Raw genomic sequence first — 27,457 nt, forward strand, 5'->3', positions numbered from 1 at the left:
CACTGTAGAAATCAACTTTTTATTAACTCAATCACCAATAATTTACAACCCAAGGAACAATCCATGAAGCTGCGCTTGGTGCTGCTCCTCCAGGTTTCTTCTGCTCCTCCAAGCCCATAGCTGGGTTTCAAGGGAGGTGCTTCATAAAGAGAGGAGAGACCTCTGGCCCAACCAAATGGCTTTAAGTTACTCACCCCCCTTTTGGACCAGCTGCTCAGTCTGACCAAAAGCTGGGAGAGCTCAAGAACAGGCAGAACTATTCCAATAAATAATTCAAGTTACCATCTTCTCCAGATCAAGAGTGCCAGCAATATGCTTGCAGGAAAAGGCTTCACAACTAATCACATCAGATGGCAGGAAGGAATCGGCCATCAACCAATAAGGAGATAATATTCTGGGGATCATTTTGCTTTAGAAGGCACCTGCACACTGATCCACAGGCTCAGGTGCTGCCCTTTTCAATGGCAGAGTCTACAGTGGATAGAAGAGAACTATTTTGCCACCTCATGATGCAGCTTCAGGACTGGCACTGGAATTGTTATCCTGAGGAGAAGCACTGGCCCCACGGGGTGTCACTTCAATAATACGAGGTTTGTCAATGATGCGAGCGGTCTGGTTGCCCTTTTCCACAATGCCAATGATCCAGGCTTGGTGTCCTTCTCCATATTTGGGAGACTTGATTTCAGCACAGAAGCGAGCAGCCTGCTCTCGGGGTAAACAGATCAGTAGCCCCCCTGCCACATAAGAGAGCAAATTAAAGCCACTTACCAACTTAAACCCCCTCCAGTCCCATCTTCAGCTAGTGTAGCCTAGGCTATCCATCTTACCTGATGTTTCTGGGGATGTCCCTTGCAGAAGCCTTGACCGGTTGCCACATGCTTTGCTAATAGCAGCCATCTTGGCAATTATAGGCAGATTGTGGATGACGAATGACACCTCACTACGCTGCTGTTTGGCCAAATTCTGTGCATGGCCCAGAATGCCAAAACCTGTGATGTCTGTAGCAGCATGAGCATTGAAAGTGTGCATCAAACTGGCAGCTGGAAGACCAAGAATATGAACATTTCGAACAGAAGTGAGAGCAGCAGCCACAACTGTGGATAGCAGTTTTCAGCCAATTACTGTCTGTCCTGTAGCTAATGCAGCAAGAGCCAGTCACTACTGTAGATTTATCAGGAGCAATAGTACATGTACAGGAGGGATACAGCATTTGGCTTTACTTCTAAGATGGGGAATTAATGTACAGCTGCCCATCACACATGGTATTAGGAGGTTCCCAAGGATATCAGGTCCATTCAGGTCTCAGAGTCCTAAATCTAAAGGTGTATAATTTAGCTCAGGGATGGAGAACATTTTGGCCCATGGGATGCACACAACTGCAAGCAACTTTCCGGGGGCTGCATGTCAGTGACAGACACAGGCAGAGCAATGGATGTTAGGGGTGTTTATAAGCTCTGTGTGCACCCTGAATTACAAAGTGAGGTAGGATAAATTCATGGAAGGTTCACACATTTCTGAGTTGGATCAGGGATGCCCTAAGCTTCAAAGTCCCTCTGTGGCCTTAGTTGTCCATAACATGCACAACCAGTTTCCCCTGAGAAATGATACCAAGCTGACTGGAGAAATGCCCAGACTTTGAGTAGAGAAGAAATGAAATCATTGTTTTGATGAACAGGTCTAGCTTTTAATCATAGTGAATTATTTTCCTAGGGTATTCCAATCACAGTGATTTGGGGAGGAATTAAAAACTGTTTGTTCTTCATGTGAATGTATGCCTTCCCCTATGCAAGTTGATGAAGAGATCTTCGGCTTCTCAAAAAATCCTTGGGTAGGAACAGACACCTCCCTCCCTCCAATAACCCTTGGAATAACAGAGTCCTTGCCAGGGGTGGGAACATTTCTCCCACCTGCTTTTGCTGGGGATCTATGCTCTTTTTTTCCACCAGCACCCTGCCCCATGATTCCTATTGTACCCACCCAAGACAGGATTCTCCTACTATCATTCTAAAATTTGTCAGGCTTCACTCCCTCAGGTGTGACCATACTGCAGCCAATTCTGGCAGAAAATGAAAAAATTACAGACTTTCCCCTTTGTTTAAAAATGACAAAATTTGGAGGTAGCCTGCACAAAAACTCTTGGAAGTATCTGCCTACAATTTGGCAGGTTTCATTTAGTCTCGAGGGCCTGCTATGCACGCAAATTTCATCCACTTCTGTGAAAAAGAAAAAACGTTACAACCCTGTTTAGATTCACCACTATCTAATTCAGTCCTGAATAAGAGTTGAATTAGAAAAACAGAGCAGCTCTGACACAAATTGAGCTGCTTCCCAAAACTAGAGATCAAGATAGAAGTCGAAATTTGTAGCTAGTACAAACCCCTAATGGATGTGACTACTATCTTTAGTAAGCTACATTCCAGCCATACAATCCTCAAAGGTTTCTGCACACACATCTCTCTGCATGAAGGCAAGTAAATGTTATCACAGTTGAAAGGTACATTCCAGCAAGGTAAAAGTGCTTAATATGAACACGAGCAAGGCCAGTGAGGGTTGTGGGTTGGGAAGAGCCCCATTGACCTCCCAGGCCTGAGTTTCTCCATCCCAATCGAGGTGCTTCCCCCTGAATTTTAAGTGTTATATCTTGCTGCTATGTCGTTGCTAAAGGCTAACAAACTGAAGATGTTGATTCTTACTATCCAACTGACATTGTAACCCTACAACCACATAAAGCAGTGGTTGCAACACACCCGTCATAAAAATCTTTGTAACCACTTTACAGAAAAAAGTTTAACCATATAAGTTTTTGAAATTCAGTATATATTATTACTAAGCCATCCTGCCATGGAATGTTAAAAACACCTGAACTTCATGAGTTTCATATCACCAACAGCTTCTTGTGATGAGAGAAACTGGTCAATTGATGTTTGTTTTTTAAAAAAACCCACTCCAGTACATAAGAGTAAAGTAAGAGAGTTATCATTCCATATTTGAACATATTTTTCTTTAAAGAACAGAGACAGGATGAAGGTCAGAAGAATTCTTGGGACTCAAATGCTCTGAGAACTTGAGAAATACAAGTGTAGACTGACAAGATTTATTTAAAATATTTATACCTCACCTGCCTCAATATGAGGCATTCAAGGTGGCTTACAAGTTTTCCAAAACAATCAAATATTTTGTTTTCTAGATTACATGCTGGGGCCTCCAGTACAACCATATGTTAAAGCCCTTGTTTAAAAAATAAAAATAGCAAAGTCAACCCTTTGAACTGTAAATGAAAAATAGGTCAAACCCCAAGTCCCTACCTGTCCGGTTTAACATTGCCATACTAAACATGGCTTCCTGATACGCCAGTTCAACATCTTCTCTGGAGACCACCAGCTTAATCTTATTCCACCGCTCTGGCTGGAATAGAATGGAAATAAGGAGTTTAAGAAATGGTTCTCAGGCTCTATTTCTCACTAGCAAATTCAGAGGCCTCTTACCACCAAATCAAGTCAGGACAATGCAACATGTTCAGACCTGCAAGAAGCCATTCCATTGTGATGCAAGATGGCTTAACTGCTGCACCATAAAACCCCTTACATACCAAGTTATCAACCTCACTTGAAGCAAACAATGCAGGGACGTGGGATATTCCAAAATATTCTTACGCTTAGGCACATTATAGTGACAATAGTTTCCATGCACCATCTCCCTCCCCTCCCCATCCCGGTGTTCCTTTATGCAGGAACACAAAGATTTCCCCACAGATGAGTGCTCACATTATCTAGCCACTGATGAGCATTCACAGCCACTTGAGTCCCCAGTGGTTTGGTCAGCACGAGGACATCTCCTGGAACAGCACTGTCTGGCCTAGAATCATAAAGAACAGGAGCCAAAGCTCAGAGCCACTTATTATTTACTTACTTATATTATTTATAGGTAGCCCTAAACAGAGTTCTCAGGATGGTTCACAATAAAAAATAAGACAATGTAAAATTCATTAAAACAAAAATATAAATACAGTATAAAGAGTCACAGAGTTAAAAAAAAGCTTAACGCTAAGGTAAAAAGTCTTCACTTGGCATGGAAATAACATCATGACAGGCATCACCTCTCTTAGACGCTTTTACTACCTCCTGGATCCAGCTGTACACCCCCTCCCTGATTGATTGTAACAGACCAAGAGGCTCAAGGGTTGCTTACACAGGTCACTTGGTTAAGTGTCTTGTCTGTGTGGTCTGGCCTTAACAAACAAGTCATCCAACAAAGCTGGTGTCCTGGAAGTATCCTCTGGCTGATCTGCATTAACCATGATATCCAGATTGATTATAAAATCAATCACATCTGCACTAAGTGCCTTCCAAACATGTCCCAGCCCGCTATCAAGCGTTTTTTCACATCTACTAGGCTGGATCACAGGAGACCACAAAGCACTTGGAAAAGCTCAAGTGGATAGCACTGGGTTAGCCCAAATGTGCAAGCGTGAGGGTTCCTGGAGAGGAGATGGCAGCCGCTGCACTTGTCCCCTAGCTTAGCGTGTAGTCCGAACCTGGGTCCAAGAGAGGTACTGCTGCAGGGGTGAGACTGTGCTGGGACCATTGGGGCAAGCTTGTCCACCAGCCTTGCCCTCTCACCCCTGCTCTTAGTGACATTTTTCTGGGGACTGTCCTTTATCAGGAAGATGAGTGCTTTTGGTTTTTAGCCATTGTTGCTTTTTAGAAATGCTAGGGTTTTCGTTGGCTTGAATTTTTGTAAATTGAGTTTTACTTGTATTGTATTGTGTTTTTCTATTTGTGTGTAAGCCACCTTATTACATGTAATAAACCATAACCTAACATCTCCTCCAGAGAGCAACAGGAGAGAGAATTCTTATAGGCTAGGGGTGGGGAAACTTTTTGGTCTGGCAGGTCAGATATTTACTCCCACTCACCAACCCTGTGGGCCAACTTTGATAGGTGGGTGGTTCCGCACACCTTCAAAGCTGACCAGCAGGGGAAATAGTGACGAAGTAGGACTGAACTACCTACACATCAGGAGTTCAGCCCTGGGTTCTGCAGGGTCCCCTTGGGGAACTAGCTTGCGCATCTAAACCAAACAGGATCGAATTCCCCACGCATTAGCTAATGCATAGTGGTTCAATCCTGCTTTCCCACCACAGGATCTAGCCTTGTCTCTACCTCCTGCAAACCTGACATCACATTTGACATCAGGTGTAGGTCAAATGGGCATGGTTTGGGGAAAATGCTCTGGTGGGCAAAATTTGGCCTATAAGCTGGAGGTTCCCCATCCCTATAGACCATGGAAACCCCCACCCCTTAAATCTCTGCTGGTGCTGAACAGAGGACCCAGAAGAGCACAGCTGAAAGAGACAACTCCTCCCAATTACTGAGTCTCAGTAATACATGACAGGTTGGCTGCCCCACCAACAATCAAATCATGGATGAGGGAGCTAACACATAGTCCCCAATGAATTTTGCATCCAGGCAGCTTGTAAGGCCAGTCCTACTTATCAGAAACAGTAGAATTGATTATGTGCCTTCAGACTATTATTTGCATCACTGGACTGCCTTCAAGTCAATCCCGACTTATGGCGACCCTATGAATAGGGTTTTCATGGTAAGCAGTATTCAGAGAGGATTTACCATTGCCTTCCTCTGAGGCTGAGAGGCAGTGACTGGCCCAAGTTCACCCAGTGAGCTTCATGGCTGTGTAGAGATTTGAACCCTGGTCTCCCAGGTCGTAGCCCAACACCTTAACCACATTGGCTCTCACTATAGCCTCATCTTGCATATGATTTAATTATCATTGTGATGGTCCAAGCAACAATATTGTTTGACTTGGAACAGAACAGGATTTGCTAGCCCCCATCCTTAGTCAGTTTCCTCTTGTAATAGTGGCACAGGCAATCCTTGACTCAACTCTGCCTCTCCATCTCTCAGCTATAAAGAAGACTGCAACACAATTACCTCCCTTGTACATACATCTGCAACTTTATAGCTTGCTTTCTCAAATCAACTGCCTCCTAATGGGATCTATTACTCACATGATGAATTCATTTGGCTGACATACAACTGTTGCAACCCCTCCAACAATGATCCAAGGATTCAGGACAGTCTGCCCACCAGTCACTGAGGTGCCACCATCTTCTGCTGCATCCCGAAAGCCCTTGATTATCAGTGGCATGATTTTCTCCTGCTCCTAGGTGAAGGATAAACCAAAAGATTCAGGAAATCAAGCCAGTTGTGGAAAGCTGGGTCAGGGGTATTAAGATTAAAGAAGCTTAACTGTAGTTTGGTATGATGTCTGTGTTGACAAGCATAGATCTGCAACTGGCCACCAAGTTAAAAGAAACCATGGTTGTGCCCAATATGGTTTGGGATGATATATGAACAGACAAATATCTCTGGTGGTCCCTGCACTACAGAAACAAGACTGATGGAAAACTAAACTATGGTTTGGCCTTTTTGTTTGCAAGCTAAAACTATGGTTTCAGTTCTAAACTACGGTAAACAAACTATAGTTTGACATGTTTGAACTGAGTCTCTGATCTTATTTCTGAAGTCAGCCACTCAAATCCTAGAGACAGTCTACTTTGATTAGCAGTGGCTCTCCTAGAGCCAGGGATTGAACCTGGAACCTCTAACAAAACATGTGCTCTATTACTGAGCTATAGTCCTTCCGCCTAAAATATTCAGAGGTATGATTAGTTCTACATCTCAAGCGACAGCCAGGCTGAAACAAGCTCTCTCTGGCTCAACAGGAGGAGCCAGGCAGGCAACTTCCTTTACCGTAATTCATCTGTACCATAATTATGTAATATAAAATGAACTTTTAACATAGTCAACTTTTTATTATTTAAATAAAAGCTCTTTCTAGATACAAAATTATCCATTGTACTTCTCACCTCCTCAGTCATTTTTTGGCTCACACTCAGCAACATAAGCATGTTGTCACACTCTGTAATACCCATAGCGTAGAGGTCACTCAGCACGTTGGCACAGGCAATGCGGCCCTAGACCAGGCACATGCAGCAACAGACATGAAGGAAGATGTCACAAACAAAACAATTGTCCTCATGAACCACAAGTCTATACTTGTCCCTCTTCACAGGACAAATACACCATGTTCCATATCACTTGTACCATGTAGCATCATAGACACAGCACATTCCTTTTAGCTGGCCAACCCCACCCACCTGTGTGCCCCACTCACCATCATATAGGGGTCCTCTACTAGTGGATAAAAGAAGTCTGTCGTCTGTACAAGGGAAAGACCCCCATGTCTCAATGGGATCACACAGGAGTCCATTCCAATGCCTGTAGAGAGAGGGAACCACAAGAATTGCTGCACCTCTAGAAGCATTACCACCCCGAACAACTACTTGTTCACGTACTCAGAATAGCCCTATCTTCAGGCCAGGTCTACAAATGCAGTCAAACGGAATAAAATGGTAGAGTCCCAAGGTGATATAACACTGTAGGAAGGAAGGGGTTCTAAATACTTAAGTGTTTAGAGTGGTCAGCCATACATTATCCTGTTACAATCTTTACACTAACCTTGCAAGGTACACCAGTATTTATATGTGAAATTAATTTGAGGGGGAGAGAACAGAAAAGAGAGAGCTAAGGCAGAGTGTAATTCCCCATACGCCATCCTAGAGTTTATGGCAAAAGCTAGATTTTAACTAAGAGACTCATTTGTAGTCCAATATATGGCTGCTACACTATGTCAGCTCTCTTACAAGGAAAGAGAAAAAGGGAAATCTGCAAGTAAAAAACTAACACAGCAGGCCAAGATCTAAAGTGTCAAAACTTTTCTCCCAGAAGGGCAAGTTCTCTCTTTTTAGGGTGCCTGCATTTATTTATTTAGGCTAACTAACTAAACAAACAGGGCTGGATGAGAATTCGAAAACTGGCACCCCTACACCTACAGCCTTGAAGTGGTGGGTGCACCACATTCTTCCCCTTCAGGACTCTTACTATCTTCTTCTATCGTTCTGCATAGATCCAAATATCGGGAAATACACCCTCCCCATTGCAACACACAATAGACGCCTACTCCCAACTGTTAAGCCCGAGACCCTCCTCGAGCTCTCTTCCGTTATCTCTTTCGGCCCAGAGCCCTCGCTCGCTTCCCCACCAAGCCTCACCGAGATTGGGAGCGGGACTTCCAGCAACTATCGCCTCTCCCGCCCCGGCCAATCCAGGCCGGGCACCGCCGAGTCCCTCCAGGAGCCTGAGCAGCGTCTCCTGGGGGACTTTGCAGCCTCAGCCCCGCAGCTCCCCGTAACTGGTGAGTCTCCAGCCTGGGCTGAGTCCCACCGCCTCGGGCTCGAAGGGCCGGTAGCCAGGCGGGCCAGGGCTCGCAGTGGCCGTCGTCAAGGAAGGGAGACCGGTTGAGGGAGAACCAGCTACCGCCGCCATGATGGTTCCCAAACAGAATGTTCCTGCGTTCCCGAGAGAACAGAAAAGGGGGGGAGGATGAAGGGGAAGAGCTCGAGCTCGTGAAAAGAGCTGTTGGGCGGGCCCGTAGTACTGACTAAGAGGAAAGGGCGGGAATGCTTCATCGCCTCTTCTCCCTGATCGGGTTAACTCTCGCGAGGTTGAACTAGTGACGCTGCGGGGAAGAGAAGGAGGTAGTGATAGGGAGCCTCGCGTCATGTGCTGCATAAACGTCTACTTTACAGTCATTGCCCCCTTCTCCCTTTGAAAAAGCATGGTGGTGGTGTATAAGAGCTGGTCTGCGAACTTGAAACTCAGAATGTTGTTGATGGTACACTAACTTGCATGCGTTGGCTTCTTTTATATCCCCCTGCCCTGAAAATGAGCTCAGGGGGTCGAACCTGAAGTGTAAAATGATGTCCTTGATTGGGCATACCAACTATCATTTCAGATCCACACCATGTATTTAAATAGCACATCCAAATGCACATTTAAAGCACATGACTTTCCCCAAAGAATCCTGGAAACTGGTTTTCCCCTCACAGAGCTACAAATTCCCAGCCCCCTTAACAAACTACAGTGCCCAGTATTCTTTGGGAGAAGTCACGTCCTTTCAATGTGTGTATGGTGTGGATCAGCCCAGATCTTGTCAGTCTTCAAAGGAAACTGTTCTTAACAAAGTTTTCATTTTTCCTGTCTCCTATATGTGGGGTTTGCTCTACAAGGGTGATACTACATTTGTTTTACAGTTTGCTTTCTTGCTTCCCAATGGTGTGGGTGTTGAGCTGGTATTTGAATTTTAAACATAGGATTGTGTCCTGAATTTGAATAGTATATTTCATTCTGGTGTTCAATGAAGTTATGATGCAAATATAGAAGTTACAAAACATAATGACAACTGGACAACTTAAATCAAAGGCCTTCCTCCTTTACACTCCCAGCAACACACATTAAAACCTGAAAAACAAGCGACTGGTTTCCCCAGATGAGCTGGCCAATCTTCTCCATTAGATCTTACTCTGTAATCAGATGCAGAAAACCAAAGTTCTGGAAGATTTCATTCACTCATCTGAGAAAAGAAAAAATATATGGCATGTCTCTGCTTCCAACATTCAAAGGATTTTAACTGTCAGGGCTTCCCTAGCAAGAAATCCTGATAACTCTAATTCTGTAATAACCACAGAAAAGCCTTTGCAAAACAGCATTTTCCATTGTCCTTTGGTGGAGTCAGTTAGGATTAAAAATAATTTACATTTGTACTGCTGTTATGGCTCAGAGGTCTTCATTAATAGTGCTTCCTTTTCTGCCTTACCTACATAGATGCAACCACTATCCCTCCTCTGCAAAGGAAGGAGCGAGTTCGCTTTTATTATTCCAAATCCATTTCAGGCATTTTTAGTCCTTCCTCACAGATCTTAAATTAATAAATAAATGTTTTGGAAGCTCCCCCATGGAAACCATTCCTCAGTCCATGGGGAAAAGGTTGCAGCATTTGGGGCTTTTTAGTTTTGAGAAAAGGCAAGTAGGACATGATAGAAGTGTGTAAAATTATGCATGGCATGGAGAAAGCGGAGTGAGAAATGTTTTTCTTCCTCTCACATAACTCTACAACTTGTGGACATTAAATGAAGTGAAATGTTGGAGGATTCAGGACAGACAAAAGAAAGTACTTCTTCACACAGCGCATAGCTAAACTACAGAATTCACTCCCCTAAGAAACAATGAGGGCTACCAACTTGGATGGCTTTAAAAGTGGATTAGACAAATTCATGGAGAATACGGCTTTCAGTGGTTACTAGCCATGATGATTATGCTCTGCCTCCACATTTGGAGGCAGACAGCATGCTTCTGAATAAAGTTGGAAACCTGAGGAGGGCAGAGTGTTCCTATGCTCAGGTCTTGCTTGTGGACTTCCCATAGGTATCTGGTTGGCCACTGTGTGAACAGGATGCTGGACTAGATGGACCACTGGCCTCATTCGGCAGACTCTTCTTATGGTCTTATGTACTGTCACTCACTAGACCACACACTACCAACTACACTGGCAGTTCTCTGCATCAGCCCTTTCCCATTCAAATATAACAGCAGCCTAGTCAGGAAATTGTTATTTCTAGTACACCTACATAACTGGACACTTTAACTCTCAGGTTTTACTGTCTAAGAATATAGAAGGGAGTACAACACTAGTGTAACTAGGGGTGGGACAATAGAGGCATCCGCCCTGTAGAACACATATTGTAGCAAAAAAAGGGGGGTCAGAGAACTATGTAATATAGTAACATTTATTACAATAATGTAAAATAACTTACTCCTGGGTAACAGGGTATCTTCACTATAGGATTGCATCCTTTAAGGACATCACAGCACAATTCTATACAGGTCTACTCATAATCCCATTGCAGCCTTACTGAAAACTGCTGTTCAGGGAGAATAAAAATTAGCACCAGCAGTCAGCAGGAAGTTTTTCACAGCAACTGCTATCTTTCTGAGCAGTGAGAACATGGAATTTCAACAGAAAAGTACTCTGGAAAATAGTAATTCTTGACTTCAGTGCCAATATATAATTGATTATTGCCATAAATTGGAGAAGAAATCATGCTGGTTTCTTGTTCTACCTGCTTAAATCTTTTGTTTTGGTCTTTGGAGAAAGAAGCCTTGAGGAAAGAGATGATATGCTGAACCTCCACTGTGGACAAAGGACACGGAGCTATAATTGGGAAAACTACTTGTAAGTTCTACAGTGGAATCTTATACATTTCAACTCATAAGTAATCCCCACTGAGCTCAATGCGTCTGGCTCATTGAAACCCACTCCAATCTCATATTTATTGCTATTTAGCATTTCAGAGCTAGTGCGGAAAGTGTTCTCAAAGATCCAGGGACTAATTCAGATCTAATATGCCTTTTATATTCAGGCTAGTTCTGGGGTGTCTTTTAACAACAAGGACAGAGGTTTTATTTTGCTATTTAACCCAGGATTGAGAAATTGGCTGCTGTCTGCTGTGAGCTATCACTATATAGAAGTTTCTCCACACAGCCTCTTGCAAATAGAGAAACAAGTATCTTGTCTAAGTGTGTGCATGGATCCACAGAAATGAGAAGAAGATGGGTAATTGCCCCAAATGGGCTAAAAGACTTGTCTGGAGAGAGTATCTGCATAAAAATCATAGCAGAATTTATGGTGAATGTACATACAGTGTACTCCTATGCACATCTATGCAAAAATAAATCCTACTGAGTTTAATGGGACTTCCTCCTAAGTAAGCATGTATAGGATTGCAGCCATAGAAAAAGATAGCCTGGAGAAGGAGGCCCTATATTCTCAAGCAGCGTTTTGTTAAACCTTCACTTGCCTCTTTAAAATGCCTGCTGAAAAACATTATCTGTTGAAGGCTAGAAACTTTGACTAAATTAAACGATTCCCCTGTTTGTAGGTACTAAAATTCTCATCTAGCCATGAAGCTCAGCAACCCTAGCCACTCACTATCTCTCAGCCTCACACAGGGCTGTTGGGGGGATACGTTGTGGTGGGGTGAGAAGTGAGAGAACACTGTATGATGTCCTGAGCTCCTTGAACTAAGGGTGGGATAAATATGTAATTAATTCAGAAGAAATGGAGTTGCTTTAATAGTGAGAAGTGATGTAGCAAAAGCAATTAGGAGCTACAACGCAAGGTCTGAGCGTGTGATATCAATGAAATTAAACAGAAAACCTATTAACATAACCATCATCAAAGTCTACGCTCCAACGGCAAATGCAGAAGAAGAGGAATTGGAGAGATTTTAAGCAGAAGTACAGGAAGAAACTGATCACCAAAACAAGATGTTCTGATAATCATGGGGGACTTGAATGCAAAAGTAGGGAACAAAGAAGAACTAGGAATTGTGGGGAAATTGAGTTAGGAGACAGAAATTAAGCAGGAGAAAGATTTATTGAATTCTGTGAAGCCAATTATTTGTTTCTTGCAAACACATTTTTTGAGCAACCAAAAAGATGACTGTACACATGGACATCACCAAATGGTCAATATAGGAACCAAACTGAATATATAATTGGTAGCAGAAGATGGAGAAGTTCCATACTTTCTGCAAAAACAAGACCAGGAGCAGACTTCGGTACATATCATGAACTGGTAATATAAAAAAATCAGAGTAAAGCTAAAGAAGAACAAAGCAATCATAATGCCAAAATACAATTTAAATAACATCCCAGAAGAATCTAAAGATCAAATAAGGAACAGATTTGAGGCTTTATACTTAGTGGACAGAGAACCAGAAGAACTATGGAGTGAAGTCAGAGAGATTATCAGAGAAGAATGCAAAAAGACAATACCTTTAGCTAAAAAGAGAGAAAGACCTCAATGGATGACTGACGAAATTCTTAAAATGGTTAAAGAGAGAAGGAAAGCAAAAGCAAAAGGAGATAGAAACATGGTTAGAACCCTAAATGCAACAATACAGCAACTAGTACATAGGGACAAAGAGAACTATTACAATAGCTATTGTATAGAAATAGGACAACAAAAAAGGTAGAATAAGAGCCCTATTCCAAAATATTAGAGCAATTAAAGGGAAATGTAAACCAAGAGTAGGGATGTTGAATAGTCAACAGAGGAACCCACTTACTGACAGAGATCAAATAAAAGGAAGATGGAAGCAATACACTGAAGAACTCTATAAAAGAGATGCAAGGATGATAGATTCATTCATGGAGGAACAGTATGATGAAGAATCAGAAATTTTAGAATGTGAGGTGAAAGCTGCTCTTAAAATACTTGGAAGAAACTAATCACCAGGAACAAATGGCACAACCATAGAGACTGAATCTGTCCAAATTTGACAAAAGTTTGTAATCAAATATGGAAAACTAAACAATGGCCCACAGACTGGAGGCATTCAATATATATCCCAATTACAAAGCAAGAGAATCCCAGGGAATGCAGTAATTATCGAACTATTGCCTTAATATCCCATGCAAGTAATGCTAAAGATTCTACAACAAAGGCTCTTACCATATATGGAGCGAGAAATGCCAGATGTCCAAGCTAAATTTAGAAAGGGAAGAGGTACCAGAGATCACATCGCAAACATACACTGGATAATGGAACAGACCAAGGAATTTCAGAAGAAAATCACCCTGTGCTTTATAGATTACAGCAAAGCCTTTGACTGTGTAGATCATGAAAAACTATGGAATGCTTTAAAAGAAATGGGGGTGCCACAGCACCTGATTGTCCTGATGCGCATCCTATACTCTGGACAAGAGGCTACTGTAAGGTCAGAATATGGAGAAACCAATTGGTTCCCAATTGGAGAGTGTGAAACGGGGTGTATTTTATCACCCTATTTGTTTAATCTATATGCAGAACATATGATACAGAAAACGGGACTGGACCAAGATGAAGGAGGTGTGAAAACTCATGGGAGAAATATCAATAATTTAAGATATGCAGACGATACCATACTACTAGCAGAAACCAGTAATGATTTGAAATGAATGCTGATGAAAGTTAAAGAGGAAAGCACAAAAGCAGGACTACAGCTGAATGTCAAGAAAACTAAAGTAATGACAACAGAAGATTTATGTAACTTTAAAGTTGACAACGAGGACATTGAACTTGTCAAGGATTATCAATACCTTGGCACAGTCCTTAACTAAAATGGAGACAATAGTTAAGAAATCAGAAGAAGGGTAGGACTGGGGAGGGCAGCTATGAGAGAACTAGAAAAGGTCCTCAAATTCAAAGATGTATCACTGAACACCAAAGTCAGGATCATTCAGACCATGGTATTCCCGATCTCTATGTATGAATGTAAAAGTTGGACAGTGAAAAAAGAGGTTAAGAGAAAAATCAACTCCTTTGAAATGTGGTGTTGGAGGAGAGCCTTGTGCATACCATGGACTGTGAAAAAGACAAATAATTGGGTGTTATAACAAATTAAACCAGAACTATCACTATAAGTTAACATGATAAAACTGAGATTATCATTGTTGTTGTTAAGTGCCTTCAAGCCGATTACTGTAAGACTTATGGCAACCCTATGAATTAGTGACAACTGCTGGTATAGCACAGTGAGGAGGAGAGCCTGGCTGGGAGTCCAGAGTCTGTGAGTTCAAATCCCTCCCTACTCGTGTCTCCTGGGTGTAAAGGGCCAGCTAAAGATCACCCCCACATTGAGTGGCTCGGGGGTTACGTGCCCTGCCACCTGTGCAGCCGTGGGCAAGTTGCATAGTCCCAAGGAGCCCAGTTGCCCCCCAGCTGGCAGTTGAGGACAAGGAAGGGGCTGGCTTGTGCAGCTGTGGCAAGCTGAGCAGGCCCTAGCCAGCTGGGGAGGACTAGCCTCAGAGGGAGGGAATGGTAAACCCACTCTGAATACCACTTACCATGAAAACCCTATTGATAGGGTAGCCATAAGTCTGGATCAACTTGAAGGCAGTCCATTTCCATTTTTCATGAATCAGTGACCTCCAACAGCATCTGTCATGAACCACCCTGTTCAGATCTTGTAAGTTCAGGTCTGTGGCTTCCTTTATGGAATCAATCCATCTCTTCTTTGGCCTTCCTCTTTTTCTACTCCCTTCTGTTTTTCCAAATATTATTGTATTTTCTAGTGAATCAGGTCTTCTCATTATGTGTCCAAAGTATGATAATCTCAGTTTCATCATTTTAGTTTCTAGTGACAGTTCTGGTTTAATTTGTTCTAACACCCAATTATTGGTCTTTTTCGCAGTCCATGGTATGTGCAAAGCTCTCCTCCAGCACCACATTTCAAACGAGTTGATTTTTCTCTTATCCGCTTTTTTCACTGTCCAGCTTTCGCATCCATACATAGAGATCGGGAATACTACTTCATTCTGGCCCTAAGGACTTGATAGTGTCATCAGTAGCCCACTGTAATGAGTTTGCTGGGCACTTCCAGAATAAGATCTTATGCATCCGCCGGGACTTAGACTCCCAGGTTACAGCAGTTGATCCGAATGAGGTGTCCGGAGCACAGTCTTGTCATGTTTTATTGGACGAGTTTCAGTTGGTTCAGCTCGAGGACGTGGACAAGGTGCTTGGACAGGTGCGTGTGACCACTTCTGCTCTAGATCCTTGCCCCTCTTGGCTTATAAAAACTAGCAGGGTTGGAACAGCCGGCTGGCCAGGGAAGTGATAAATGCCTCTTTATGAGAGGGAGTGGTCCCTGGCCATCTGAAGGAGGCGGTACTGAGACCACTTCTAACAAATCCTCCTTGGACCCTGAAAATCTTAATAGCTATAGACCAGTCGCGAATGTTCCATTCCTGGGCAAGATCTTGGAGCGAGTGGTTGCTGGCCAGCTCCAGGCGCTATTGGATGAAACTGATTATCTAGATCCATTTCAATCGGGTTTTAGGCCTGGTTTCGGCACTGAGACAGCCTTGGTTGCCCTGTATGATGACCTATATCGGGGGAGGGACGGAGGGAGTGTTACTCTGTTGATTCTCCTTGATCTCTCAGCGGCTTTTGATACCATCGACCATGGTATCCTCCTGGAGAGGCTCACAGAGTTGGGAGTTGGAGGTACAGCTTGGCAGTGGTTCCGCTCCTACTTGGCGGGTCGTCTCCAGAAGGTAGTTCTGGGGGAACATTACTCGACACAGTGGGCTCTCTAGTGTGGAATCCTGCAGGGGTCGGTTTTGTCTCCCATGCTTTTTAACATCTACATGAAGCCGCTGGGTGCAGTCATCAGGAGTTTTGGAGTGCGTAGCCATCAGTACGCTGATGACATGCAGCTCTACTTCTCCTTTTCATCTTCTTCAGGTGAGGCTGTCAATGTGCTGAACCGTTGCCTGGCTGTGGTAATGGACTGGATGAGAGCTAACAAACTGAGGCTCAATCCAGACAAGACTGAGATGCTGTTGGTGGGAGGTTTCTCTGATCAGATGGTGGATGTCCACCCTGTTCTGGACGGGGTTACACTCCCCCTGAAGGAGCGGGTTCGTAGTTTGGGAGTATTTTTAGATCCTTCCCTGTCACTCGAGGCTCAAGTAGCCTCGGTGGCACGGAATACGTTCTACCAACTTCGGTTGGTGGCCCAGCTACGTCCCTATCTGGACAGGGAGGACCTCACCTCAGTTGTCCATGCTCTGGTAACCTCTCGATTGGATTACTGCAATGCACTCTACATAGGGCTGCCTTTAAAGACGGTTCGGAAGCTGCAGCTTGTGCAGAACGCGGCAGCCAGACTGATAACGAGGACCAGACGGTCTGAACATATAACATCTGTTCTGGCCCGCTTGCACTGGCTACCAATATGTTTCCAGGCCAGATTTAAAGTGCTGGTTTTAACCTATAAAGCCTTATACGGTGCAGGACCACAATACCTGCTGGAACGCCTCTCTCGATATGAACCTGCCCGTACGCTACGTTCCACATCGAAGGCCCTCCTCTGAGTTCCGACTCATAGGGAAGCTCGGAGGATAATAACAAGAACTAGGGCCTTCTCAGTGGTGGCCCCCGAACTGTGGAATAGTCTTCCCGATGAGGTGCGCTTGGTGCCGACGTTGCTATCTTTCCAGCGCCAAGTTAAAACTTTCCTCTTTTCTCAGGCATTTTAGTCTATTTTAGTTTTTAAATATGTTAAATTGATTTTAGATTTGTGGATGCCTACATACATGTTCCTTGCACTGAATTATTGGATTTTATTGTGTATTTTTATATTCCTCTGTTGTACACCGCCCAGAGAGCTATGCTAGTCGGGCGATATAGAAATTCAACAAATAAAAATAAATAAAAATGGTCTGAATGATCCTGACTTTGAGGTTCAGTGGTACATCTTTGCATTTGAGGACCTGTTCTAGTTCTCTCATGGCTGCCCTCCCCAGTCCTAGACACCTTCTGATTTCTTGACTATTGTCCCCATTTTGGTTAAGGACTGTGCCAAGGTATTGATAATCCTTGACAAGTTCAATGTCCTCGTTGTCAACTTTAAAGTTACATAAATCTTCTGTTGTCATTACTTTGATCTTCTTGACATTCAGCTGTAGTCCTGCTTTTGTGCTTTCCTCTTTAACTTTCATCAGCATTCATTTCAAATCATTACTGGTTTCTGCTTATAGTATGGTATCGTCTGCATATCTTATTAATATTTCTCCCTCCAATTTTCACACCTCCTTCATCTTAGTCCAATCCCGCTTTCTGTATCATATGTTCTGCGTACAGATTAAACAAATAGGGTGATAAAATATGCCCGTCTCACACCCTTTCCAACGGAGAACCAATCGGTTTCTCCATATTCTGTCCTTACACTAGCCTCTTGTCCAGAGTATAGGTCGCACATCAGGACAATCAGATGCTGTGGCACCCCCATTTCTTTTAAAGCATTCCATAGTTTTTCATGATCTACACAGTCAAAGGCTTTGCTGTAATCTATAAAGCACAGGGTGATTTTCTTCTGAAATTCCTTGGTCTGTTCCATTATCCAGTGTATGTTTGCGATGTGATCTCTGGTGCCTCTTCCCTTTCTAAATCCACCTTGGACGTCTGGCATTTCTCGCTCCATATATGGTAAGAGCCCTTGTTATAGAATCTTGAGCATTACTTTACTTACATGGGATATTAAGGCAATAGTTCAATAATTACTGCATTCCCTGTGACCCCCTTTTTTTGGAATTGGGATATATATTGAACACTTCCAGTCTGTGGGCCATTGTTTAGTTTTCCATATTTCTTGACAAATTTTTGTCAAAATTTGGACAGATTCAGTCTCAGTAGCTTGTAGCAACTCTATTGGTATGCCATCTGTTCCTGGTGATTTGTTTCTTCCAAGTATTTTAAGAGCAGCTTTTACCTCACATTCGAAAATTTCTGGTTCTTCATCATATGGTTCCTCCGTGAATGAATGTCATCCTTGCATCTTTTTTATAGAGGGGGTTTGGTTATCATACTTTAGACATACAGTGAGAAGACATGATTCACTAGAAAAGACAATAATGCTGGGGAAAGCAGAAGGGAGTAGAAAAAGAGGAAGACCAAACAAGAGACGGATTGATTCCGTAAAGGAAGCCACAGACCTTAACTTACAAGATCTGAACAGGATGGTTTATAACATGTTATTGGAAATTGCTGACTCATAGCATCGCCTTAAGTCGTAATCGACTTCAAGGCCCATAACAACAAAGTGTATTTAAGTGCAAATGGAATGTGCTACAGATGTGAAACACAAATCTTGAAAAAGAAACAACTGCATTGCTCATCAGTCTTGGCATAGTGAACAGAGGTCTGTGTCCCTTATACAGTCACATGAGGCAAACAAACAAACAAACAGGTGTAGCTATCCAAGAATGGAGATGTGGTCAGTACAAAACGCACCTGTTGAATCTTGCCTCTTTCTGTGAGTGTGGACAGCCCAATCACCCTATTATTTTTGGTGAATTGCAGTGGCACAGATCGGGCAGACCGCATTTAGGTGGCGGTGAGGGAGCAGCACCTGAAACTGCCTTTCTTTCAAGAAAACACAGGGATCCACCGGTGGGGCGACTTAGTAGTAGCGGGAGGGAGGAGGCGCTTTCCCCCTTCCCCCACCCCACCCCACCCCACCCACGGCACTATCTTATGGGGACGGAGAAAGGGCAGTCCAGGAGGGCTGCCTCTTCGTCTCCCTGGTCTCCAGAGTGAGCTCTCTCGGCTCAGGCCAGAGCGAAAGCGAAAGCAACCCTGGGCTCGGTCCGCCTCGGCTGGCCAGGGCTTCCTGTGCCGCCCCTGGTCTCTCTCGCTTCGGACCTAAGCGGAAAGAGCAAGACCCCTCGTCTCCGGCAGCGCCATGCACCGTGCCAGGCAGGATGAAGTGGAGGTAGGCACCGCCCTTTCTTGCCTCCGAATGAGGGAGACAGATAAATCGACAGAGAGATTAGATAATTACTTGGGCAAAATTGGAGGGATCCATGTACGATCCAGCGGCGAGAAAGTTTGTTGCAGTACTAAGAACATACGAAGAACTCTGATAAATCAGACCAAAGGTCCTTTTACTGCAGTAGTCTTGTTTCCAACAGTTTAGAAGGCCACACGTAAGGCTTGAAATCACCAGTCCTCTACCCACCCCACCTCCTCAGCATCTGGTATTCAGAGGTACACTGCCTTTGAATCAGAAGGCTCCATTTAGTTGTTGGTAGATGTAACACCGTTTACAATCATCTGAAAATGGGTGGGGGTGCTAAAAAGAACTGGGATTCTCTGGCCTGCTGGGAAGGTTTCCATCCCCCACCCTCAGTCCTCCTAGGTGTGTGTATGTGTGGCCACTACACGTTCACGTGGCTGAGCTCTGGCACTGATAGCAAGTTTTGAAACTAGACTTTGGCTCAGATTAAAAACTTGAAGAGACTTTTCCGGCGGCAAAACAAATAGAAAGCGGGTCTTGTCTGATGAGCTCTTACAGCACAATCCTATGCATGTTTTCTCAGAAGTAAGTTCCATTGAGCTCAACGGGACTTACCTCCAGATAACGGTGACGCCGATTGCAGCCTTAAATGCTCTGCTTGGAACAGGAGTAGGGAGAAAGGAGGCTGGCCCTTGGAGGTGAACCACTAGCCCATTTTTGGTGACTGCCTGGGTTACTTAGTAATACCTGTTCGGGATTCTTGAGAAGTTGCATCCTTCAAACCAAAGCAATTGGTAAAGGCTGGTGTTGGCCTTTGCAGTCCTAAACGGGGAGTTCGCAAACTCTGGCCCATGAGCTTCCATCAGGTGGTCCACGCAGAGCTTGGAAAAGTTACTTTTTTTGAACTACAACTCCCATCAGCCCCAGCCAGTATGGCCACTGGATTGGGCTGATGGGAGTTGTAGTTCAAAAAAGTAACTTTTCCAAGCTCTGCACTGCATGCATGTGGATTTGTGGTTGCAGACAGGAGATCCATGGCATTAAATATTCATACTGTCTTTCAATTGTATTTTAATTGCTTCTTTTATTTCTTATATCGTATTTTATTACATTACAATTTGAATTCCATGAAATACAATAAAATACAATATATACAAGAAATAACAAAAGCAATAAAAATAAAAATCATACAGCATCTAGACAGTACATTACAATTGCTAGGATAGGCAGAAAGATCATTAAGTGGTCTGCTAAGGCCCTTAGCAATTTTCGAGTGGTCCATAGGAGGAAAGGTTTGGGAGCCACTGGCCTAAACAGTTTGGGACCAGTTACTTGACAGACCACTTGCACCCATTTGAACCAGTACACCATTGGGGGTGGGGCATAGATGCAACAAGCTGGGGAGATCTTGTCACAGACCCACCCAGCTTACGGGGACCAGACTGAATTCCTGAAGCCTATAGCTGATGTTACTAGAGAAGACCTTGGCCTGGAAAAAGGCATAGTAGAACTCCTTTGGAATGACTAGCTATGACTCTGATCCTTGGGGGAGCTGGAGTCAGTTTTGCCAGGGGAAAGGACTGTGAGATTGGGGGCCTGTTATCAGTAGCAAGGTCTAAACCCAATAAAGCTGAAGTTCTTGAACTTTAGACTATATTTTCCTTAATTGGGGCTCCCATTTGGCTCCTATTCCCCATAGAAGCCATGGAACACAGGGCCACCAAGGTGCCACTCCTCCAGGACAGGCTCACACAATCTAGCTTTTTTTATCTGCACTGATTGACAGCAGCTCTCCAGGATCTCAGGCCCTGGAGATGCTGGGATCACCTGCCTTCAAAGTATGTGCTCTGCCACTGAGCTATAGCCCTTCAACCAGCTTTCTTCAATCAGTGGCCACTTGGATATATGCTGCAGTTGGGCCAGTGTCGATCACAGTCTATAGGAAGTAATGCATTTTTTCCAGTTCAAATCCAGGTTGGAACTGAGTATTATTTTGTCAACAATGTATCCTCACACCAAATTGCCAGTTAATGATAAAATGAGAGATGAGATGTTCAGTCCTTCCTACAACCACCAATTCTCCCCCAGCATTATCTCTCCCCAGGCTCTTACCTCCCTTCCCCCAAAAAAGCTGGAATTCCTTTTGTCACAGAATAAGCAGAGCCTGCTGAGGGAAAATATCTAGGGAGAAGGGCAGTGGAAGGGAAGCTGTAAAGGGAGGATGAGGCACCCCTTGCTTGCTGCTATCGGCTTTGCACGTGGCCCCTGCATTAATATTATAATAAGTAAAATTATATTATAAGTAACATTATAAAGTTAAGAATCCCATGTTTGTCTCATAACATGTAGATCTGACCTGAGTATTTGTAAAACTGCAGCATACTTGCAACAGAAACACAGCCTTGAGGAGGGGTTAGTAGTGAACCAAATGTGCCAAAGTTGATTTTATGACATGGCTGCATGACCAGAGGGTGAGAGCTTTAGACTGAGGACTACATCCTCAAAGTTGATTCTAAGCATAGTAGAGAGTTACTGCAAGGACTAAAGGATGGAGGGACATCACTATGGTGGCAGAAGAGAAGTAGCAAAACATCTACCTGCATAAACAATATCGTGTAGCTAACTAGTTTTTTAGCAATAGTGCTGAGAAAACAGTAATCAGTAAGCTTTACAACTTTTCAGTCGCTTGAGAGGTTTTTTTCCTCACTAAAGGCAATAGCTGACTAAGGGGTGTTTATATACAATATGACTTTGAAATCACATGTGTTAATGGCAGGAAATGATGGAAATTTGGGATGCAAACCAATGTTTGATCATGTTTCTTAGCTACATGAAAGTGTTCAGTTGTACAAACAACTACAAGCAGAAAAGGCTCGAGTGAGATCCATTGGCCTTGTTCACACCAGTTCTAAATCATGCAGTTGTAGCCGCTGACAATCTGTTATTTGGAAGCGAGACACAGGTGCCTCAAAATGCAGCCCCCTCTTGGCTGGGGTTGGGGTGGAATGTGACTGCTTGGTCTAAAGGTCATATGACAGGGCTGGGTATACGCTGCTAACAAAATCTGCTAAATCATGTGCCAAGGAAATCTGAATTTCTGAAACCTGTATGGATTGTGCAGAAGAGGTGACCTTGTCTCCTTCCCTGCACAGTACCAGGACTAATGGTGCCCAAGCTAATCTCTAATCTTGCATGGGTAAGTTTCTCAAATGCAAATAGCTGGCACTGCACTTCTGCCTCCAAACTGTTGATTTCGTTAAGTGGAAACATCTGGCAGGCGTGAAAGAGCCGTCAGCACAGCAGATGTTCAAGTGCAATGAAATTATCTACAGAAAAGGAATAGATCCTCAGCATTTCCGTCATCCAATATAGCATGGTCTGCTGCATGTTTTGTATCTTAAGAGCTTTGGCAAACTATGGACAGTTTTCTTCTGCTGTTGCATGGGGGTGGTATAATGGAGACGCTCAGGGTCATGTTTATCTTGTGCAAACTAAAGGGGTGGGGGCAAAGGTACGAGGAAAATCCCTTAATAATGCAATTCTGATGCAATCTTGAACACCGGGAAATTGCCTTCACTTGCCAGCAGGGCTGGGTGCCTGGTGATAAGGAGAGGCAAAACAAATGCCACAAGGCAAGCAAGCCATCGGGGTTTTTTATTTCTCTGTCTACTTACTAGCAAGTTTCCAGTGGATATCTGTGGTTCTTGGAAAGTGCCTCTGGAAAGGGTGGGACATATGCAACTTCCCAGCTGCGTTTCTACGTTATTTTTTCATGCCCACAGGACATTTGCCCATATGTGTGCCTTTTCTCATAGGGTGGTGGTGAAGGAGGAGGGGACTTGTGGCTTTCCAGATGTTGTTGAATTCAACCCCCCATCAGCCAGCATGGCTAATGGTTAGGGATAATGGGAGTTGTAGTCCAGCAACACCTGGAATGCACCATTTATTTATTTATTAAATTTACAGTGCCTTGCAAAAGTAATTCAGTAATATGAGAGCATTGGTCAGGGGTCTGATTACAAAGGGTACATTGTAATTTCGTTCTGTATGATATTTTATTTTGAAACAATGAAACTCAAAATCAATTATTGTAAGGTGACATTGGTTTTAAGTTTGGAAATGTTTGTAAGAAACATAAAAAACTGAAACATGTTGCTTGCATAAGTATTCAACCCCCACACATTCATATTTGGTAGAGCCACCTTTCACTGCAATAACAGATTTCAGTCTTTTGGGGTAGGTATGTACCAGCTTTGCACACAGTGTGGGAGGGATTTTGGCCCATTCTTCTTGGCAGATTCACTCCAGGTCGGTCAGTTGGTTGGATGTCGCTTGTGGACCACAATTTTCAAAGAGTGCCACAGATTCTCAATGGAATTGAGATCAGGACTTTGACTGGACCACTGTACGACATTCACCTTTTTGTTCTTGAGCCACTCCAATGTTGCTTCCGCCTTGTGCTTGGGATCATGGTCCTGCTAAAAGTGAATTTCCTCCCAAGCTTCAGTTTTTTTAGTGGACTGAAGCAGGTTCTTTTGCACTATTTCCCTGTATTTTGTTCCATTCATTCTTCCTGTGGTTTTAACAAGATGCCCAGTCCCTGCTGATGAGAAGCATCGCCGCAGCATGATGCTGCCACCACCATACTTCACTGTAGGGATTGTGTGTCTTGAGGGCATGGGCAGTGTCAGGTTTGTGCCACACATAGTGCTTTGCGGTTTGGCCAAAAAGCTCTATCTTGGTCTCATCTAACCACAAAACCTTTTCCCACATTGTAGCTGGGGCACTCTCATGCTTTCTGGCAAACTCCAGATGTGCTTTCAGATGGTACTTTTTGAGTAATGGCTTCTTTCTTACCACCCTCCCATACAGGCAAGTGTTATGTAGAGCTCTTGATATGGTTGCCTGGTGCATTATAACTCCACTCCCAGCCACTGAACTCTGTAGCTCCTTCAAAGTGATTGTTGGCCTCTCTGTGGCTTCTCTCACAAGTCTCCTTGTTCAAGCGCTGAGTTTTGAGTGATGGCCTTTTCTTGGCAGTGCCTGGGTGGTGTGATGCAGCTTCCACTTCCTGATTATTGATCCAGCTGTGCTCACTGGTTTATCCAAACACTTGGATATTAGTTTGTACCCTTTTCCTAATCTATGCATTTGTATTACATTATCTCTCACTTCTGTAGAATGGTCTTTGGTCTTCATTTTCCTTCAGATTCACAGCCTGACCAGTGATCCTTCAACAGTGGGGTTTTTATCCTGACAATGTGACAGCAACTTGAATGGTTCACAGGTGGAGGCCAATGGCAAGGTAATTGTGTCCTCGATTCATCTGTGTAAACTGGGAGCTTCCACAGCACAGGGGTTGAATACTTACGCAAGCAACATGTGTCAGTTTTGTATGTCTCTTACAAGCATTTCCCAACATAAAACCAATGTCACCTTACAATAACTGATTTGGAGTTTCAATGTTTCAAAATAAAATACTGCACAGAACAAAATTACAATGTACCGTTTGTAATTCAGTAATATGAGAGCATTGGTCAGGGGTCTGATTACTCTTGCAAAGCACTGTATATACTACTTGAGTGTAAAACAATCCTCAGCAGTTTACAAAATGCATTAAAATTATCGCTAAAATAGTTAAAAACAGTTAAAAGCATTTTAAAACCAATTAAAAACAGCAATAGACAAAAAAAATAAAAATGTATCAAGCCCATTCGGATAGGCTTGCCTAAGCAAAAAAAGTTTTAAGCAGGCGCCGAAAAGAATACAGCAATGTTAACAGGCAGTTGGTCCTGCCACACTAAAAGAATGATTTCTTACAAGTGCAGAATGGATATTATGTGGCACCTATAACAGAGCCTGTTCCACAGATTGAAGTTCTCGAGTGGGCACATATGGAGTAAGGCAGTCTCACAAGTAAAACTGGTCTCAAGCTGTTGATGGCTTTATATACCAATAGCAACACCTTGAACTTGGCCTGGTAGCAAATCTGCAACCAGTGCAGATCCCTGAGCAGAAGTGTTATATGCTGACAGCAATCTGGCTGCAGCATTCTGCACTACCTGCAGTTTCCAGGATAAGTGCAAGGGAAGCCCCACATGGCGTGCATTGCAGTAATCCAGTCTTGAAGTCACCAGTGCTTGAACTACTCTGGTCGAGCTCTCCCAGTCCAGGAACGGTCATAGTTGTCTTATGAAGCACAGCTGATAAAAGCCACTTCTAGCCACTGAGACTACCTGGGCTTTCAGTGACAGAGTCCAGGTAGTCTCAGTGGCCAGAAGTCCCTTTTATCAGCTGTGCTTAGTAAGACAACTATGACTATTCCTGGACTGGAAGAGCCTGACCACAGTAGTTCAAGTATTGGTGACTTCAAGACCATGTTGGTTATCAGTGTGTTAAACACAGTTTAGCAGTCACATTGGGGTTTATAATAATAATAATAGGTGCAGTTTTCCCCCTTCTGTCATCCCAACTTAAATTATGCATGTGCATATATGCAAAACTGCTATTAACCCTATTAATCTTCTAGAGGTGTGGAGGTCAAGGTCACAGCATCAGGCAAAAGGGTTAAATCACACAAAGATGCATTTTCCATTATAGTTTGGCCCCAAGGAAAGGAGTGGACTTTAGGAACAACCCTGGCTAAACTATGGGAGCTTTTTCTTTTGTTGTTGACTGACTGAGTAATCGTGATCTCACACTTCTGGCACAGCTGGAGAAAAGTGTCCGTCGACTACGAGAGAAATTCTACGGGATAGTGAGCATCAAGACTGCCACGGTGCTGATGCGGAAGTTCTTCAACAATCACCACCTCGTCTGCAATTACATCATCCTCTGCAAAAATGAGCTGGAAGGCAAGTCAGGTGTTCATGCATGGCGAGGTGCACTGGGCTATATCAGAGAAGGGGATGTCCAGAGGGCCATAACAGGCAGAGAAGTATGTGATGCATAGGAGCAGATGGGCAGGGGGGGAGAAGCGCAAACGTTTTTATATCCCTATAGAGGATTTGAGAGCCAGTGTGATGTAGTGGTTAGAGTGTGGGATTACGACCTGGGAAACCAGTGTTCAAACCTCCACACAGCCATGACACTTACTGGATGACCTTGGGTCAGTCACTGTATGTCAGCCTCAGGGAAAGGCAACGGTAAACCACCTCTGAATATCACTTACCTTGAAAACCATAGGGTCAACTTGAAGACAGTCCATTTTTTAGAGGATTTAAACAGCTTAACGTACATTCTCTTTTATGTAATCTTTGCAATCTGTTGTAACAGATGGGGAACCTTTTTCAGCTTGAGGGCTTTATTCCCTAATGGGCAACCTTCAAGAGGCCACATGCCAGATGTGCATAGGGCCAGAGGCAAAGATAGGCAGGGCAACGGATGTGACCCTTAACCTATGCACAGTAGGCTGCATCCCAGCCACTCCAAAGTCAGAGGTTTCTACATCAACACACATACTCCTTCATCCAACATCCAGGCAAGCATCATTATCACAGTTCAAGGACATATTTCAGTGAGGCAAAAGCACTTGAGAAGGGCATAGAGCAGGGACAGTGAAGGGCATGGGCTGGGGAGGGTCTAAGGGCCAGATGGAGAGACCTGAAGGGCCACATTTGGCCCCGGACCTAAGGTTCTCCACCCCTGTGTTACAACAACCTTGCAGTCCCCATTCTGCAGCTGGAAAATATGAGGCTGAAAGTGGCTTACCAAAGGCCACAAAATGAGTTCATGACAGATGTGACAATCAGATTAGGGGGCTTCTTGATTTGTAGCTCAGTCTTTTAGCCACTCCGTTACATCAGCTAGGGGTCAATAACTTCTGCTATCCTCTCTGGTAGGAATTGAGAGCTGGAGAGGCAGGGTTACAGAACACAGATGCACTATCTCCTGTATTTGCCTAGGAATGTCATCACACAGCAGTTCACTTGGCTGCCGACAGGTGGCACTGTGAACTATAGTGTGAAGACATGACTTCTGAGAGCTGCTGGGCCAAAGGAGGAGGAGACAGAAACAGAGGCAGGCAAGCAAGTGTCGAGGAAGGGGGTAGGTGACCACCTCAGGCAACTGATTTTGGGTGTCATGAAAGTGCAGTAGACTATTATTTCATTTATTATTGTTGTATTGTTAGTTCCAGGGAGAGGGAGAGATATAGGAGATCCCAGAATAACTTGACTAGCCTTGTGTGCT

General features: G+C 43.7%; 2 protein-coding genes across 7 annotated transcripts in view; one reads left to right on the forward strand and one right to left on the reverse strand.

The window, feature by feature from the left end:
* Window positions 1–8,582, reverse strand: LOC133379220 (selenide, water dikinase 2-like). Its single transcript, XM_061614039.1, has 8 exons — window positions 8,135–8,582; window positions 7,198–7,301; window positions 6,890–6,997; window positions 6,029–6,183; window positions 3,765–3,855; window positions 3,306–3,405; window positions 828–1,040; window positions 1–734 (listed from the first exon to the last, which is right to left on the reverse strand). The coding sequence occupies exons 1-8, from the start codon at window positions 8,406–8,408 to the stop codon at window positions 505–507; spliced, it is 1,275 nt and encodes a 424-aa protein (XP_061470023.1). The 5' UTR covers window positions 8,409–8,582; the 3' UTR covers window positions 1–504.
* Window positions 8,583–18,813: 10,231 nt separating this feature from the next.
* SHFL (shiftless antiviral inhibitor of ribosomal frameshifting) overlaps window positions 18,814–27,457 on the forward strand; it is a 29,843-nt gene continuing 21,199 nt past the window's right edge. For 2 of the 6 annotated variants that reach the window (XM_061614042.1, XM_061614044.1), the window contains exons 1-2: window positions 18,823–19,243; window positions 25,980–26,121. In XM_061614042.1, the coding sequence (XP_061470026.1) occupies window positions 19,214–19,243; window positions 25,980–26,121 (172 nt within the window). In that variant the 5' untranslated portion in view covers window positions 18,823–19,213. Of the gene's footprint in view, window positions 19,244–24,447; window positions 24,573–25,979; window positions 26,122–27,457 lie in introns of all 6 variants that reach the window. The other 4 variants (XM_061614045.1, XM_061614046.1, XM_061614041.1 and 1 more) reach the window with 4 other exon arrangements.

Source organism: Rhineura floridana, chromosome 3, assembly GCF_030035675.1.
Source record: "Rhineura floridana isolate rRhiFlo1 chromosome 3, rRhiFlo1.hap2, whole genome shotgun sequence".
NCBI classification, from domain to species: Eukaryota; Metazoa; Chordata; class Lepidosauria; order Squamata; family Rhineuridae; genus Rhineura; species Rhineura floridana.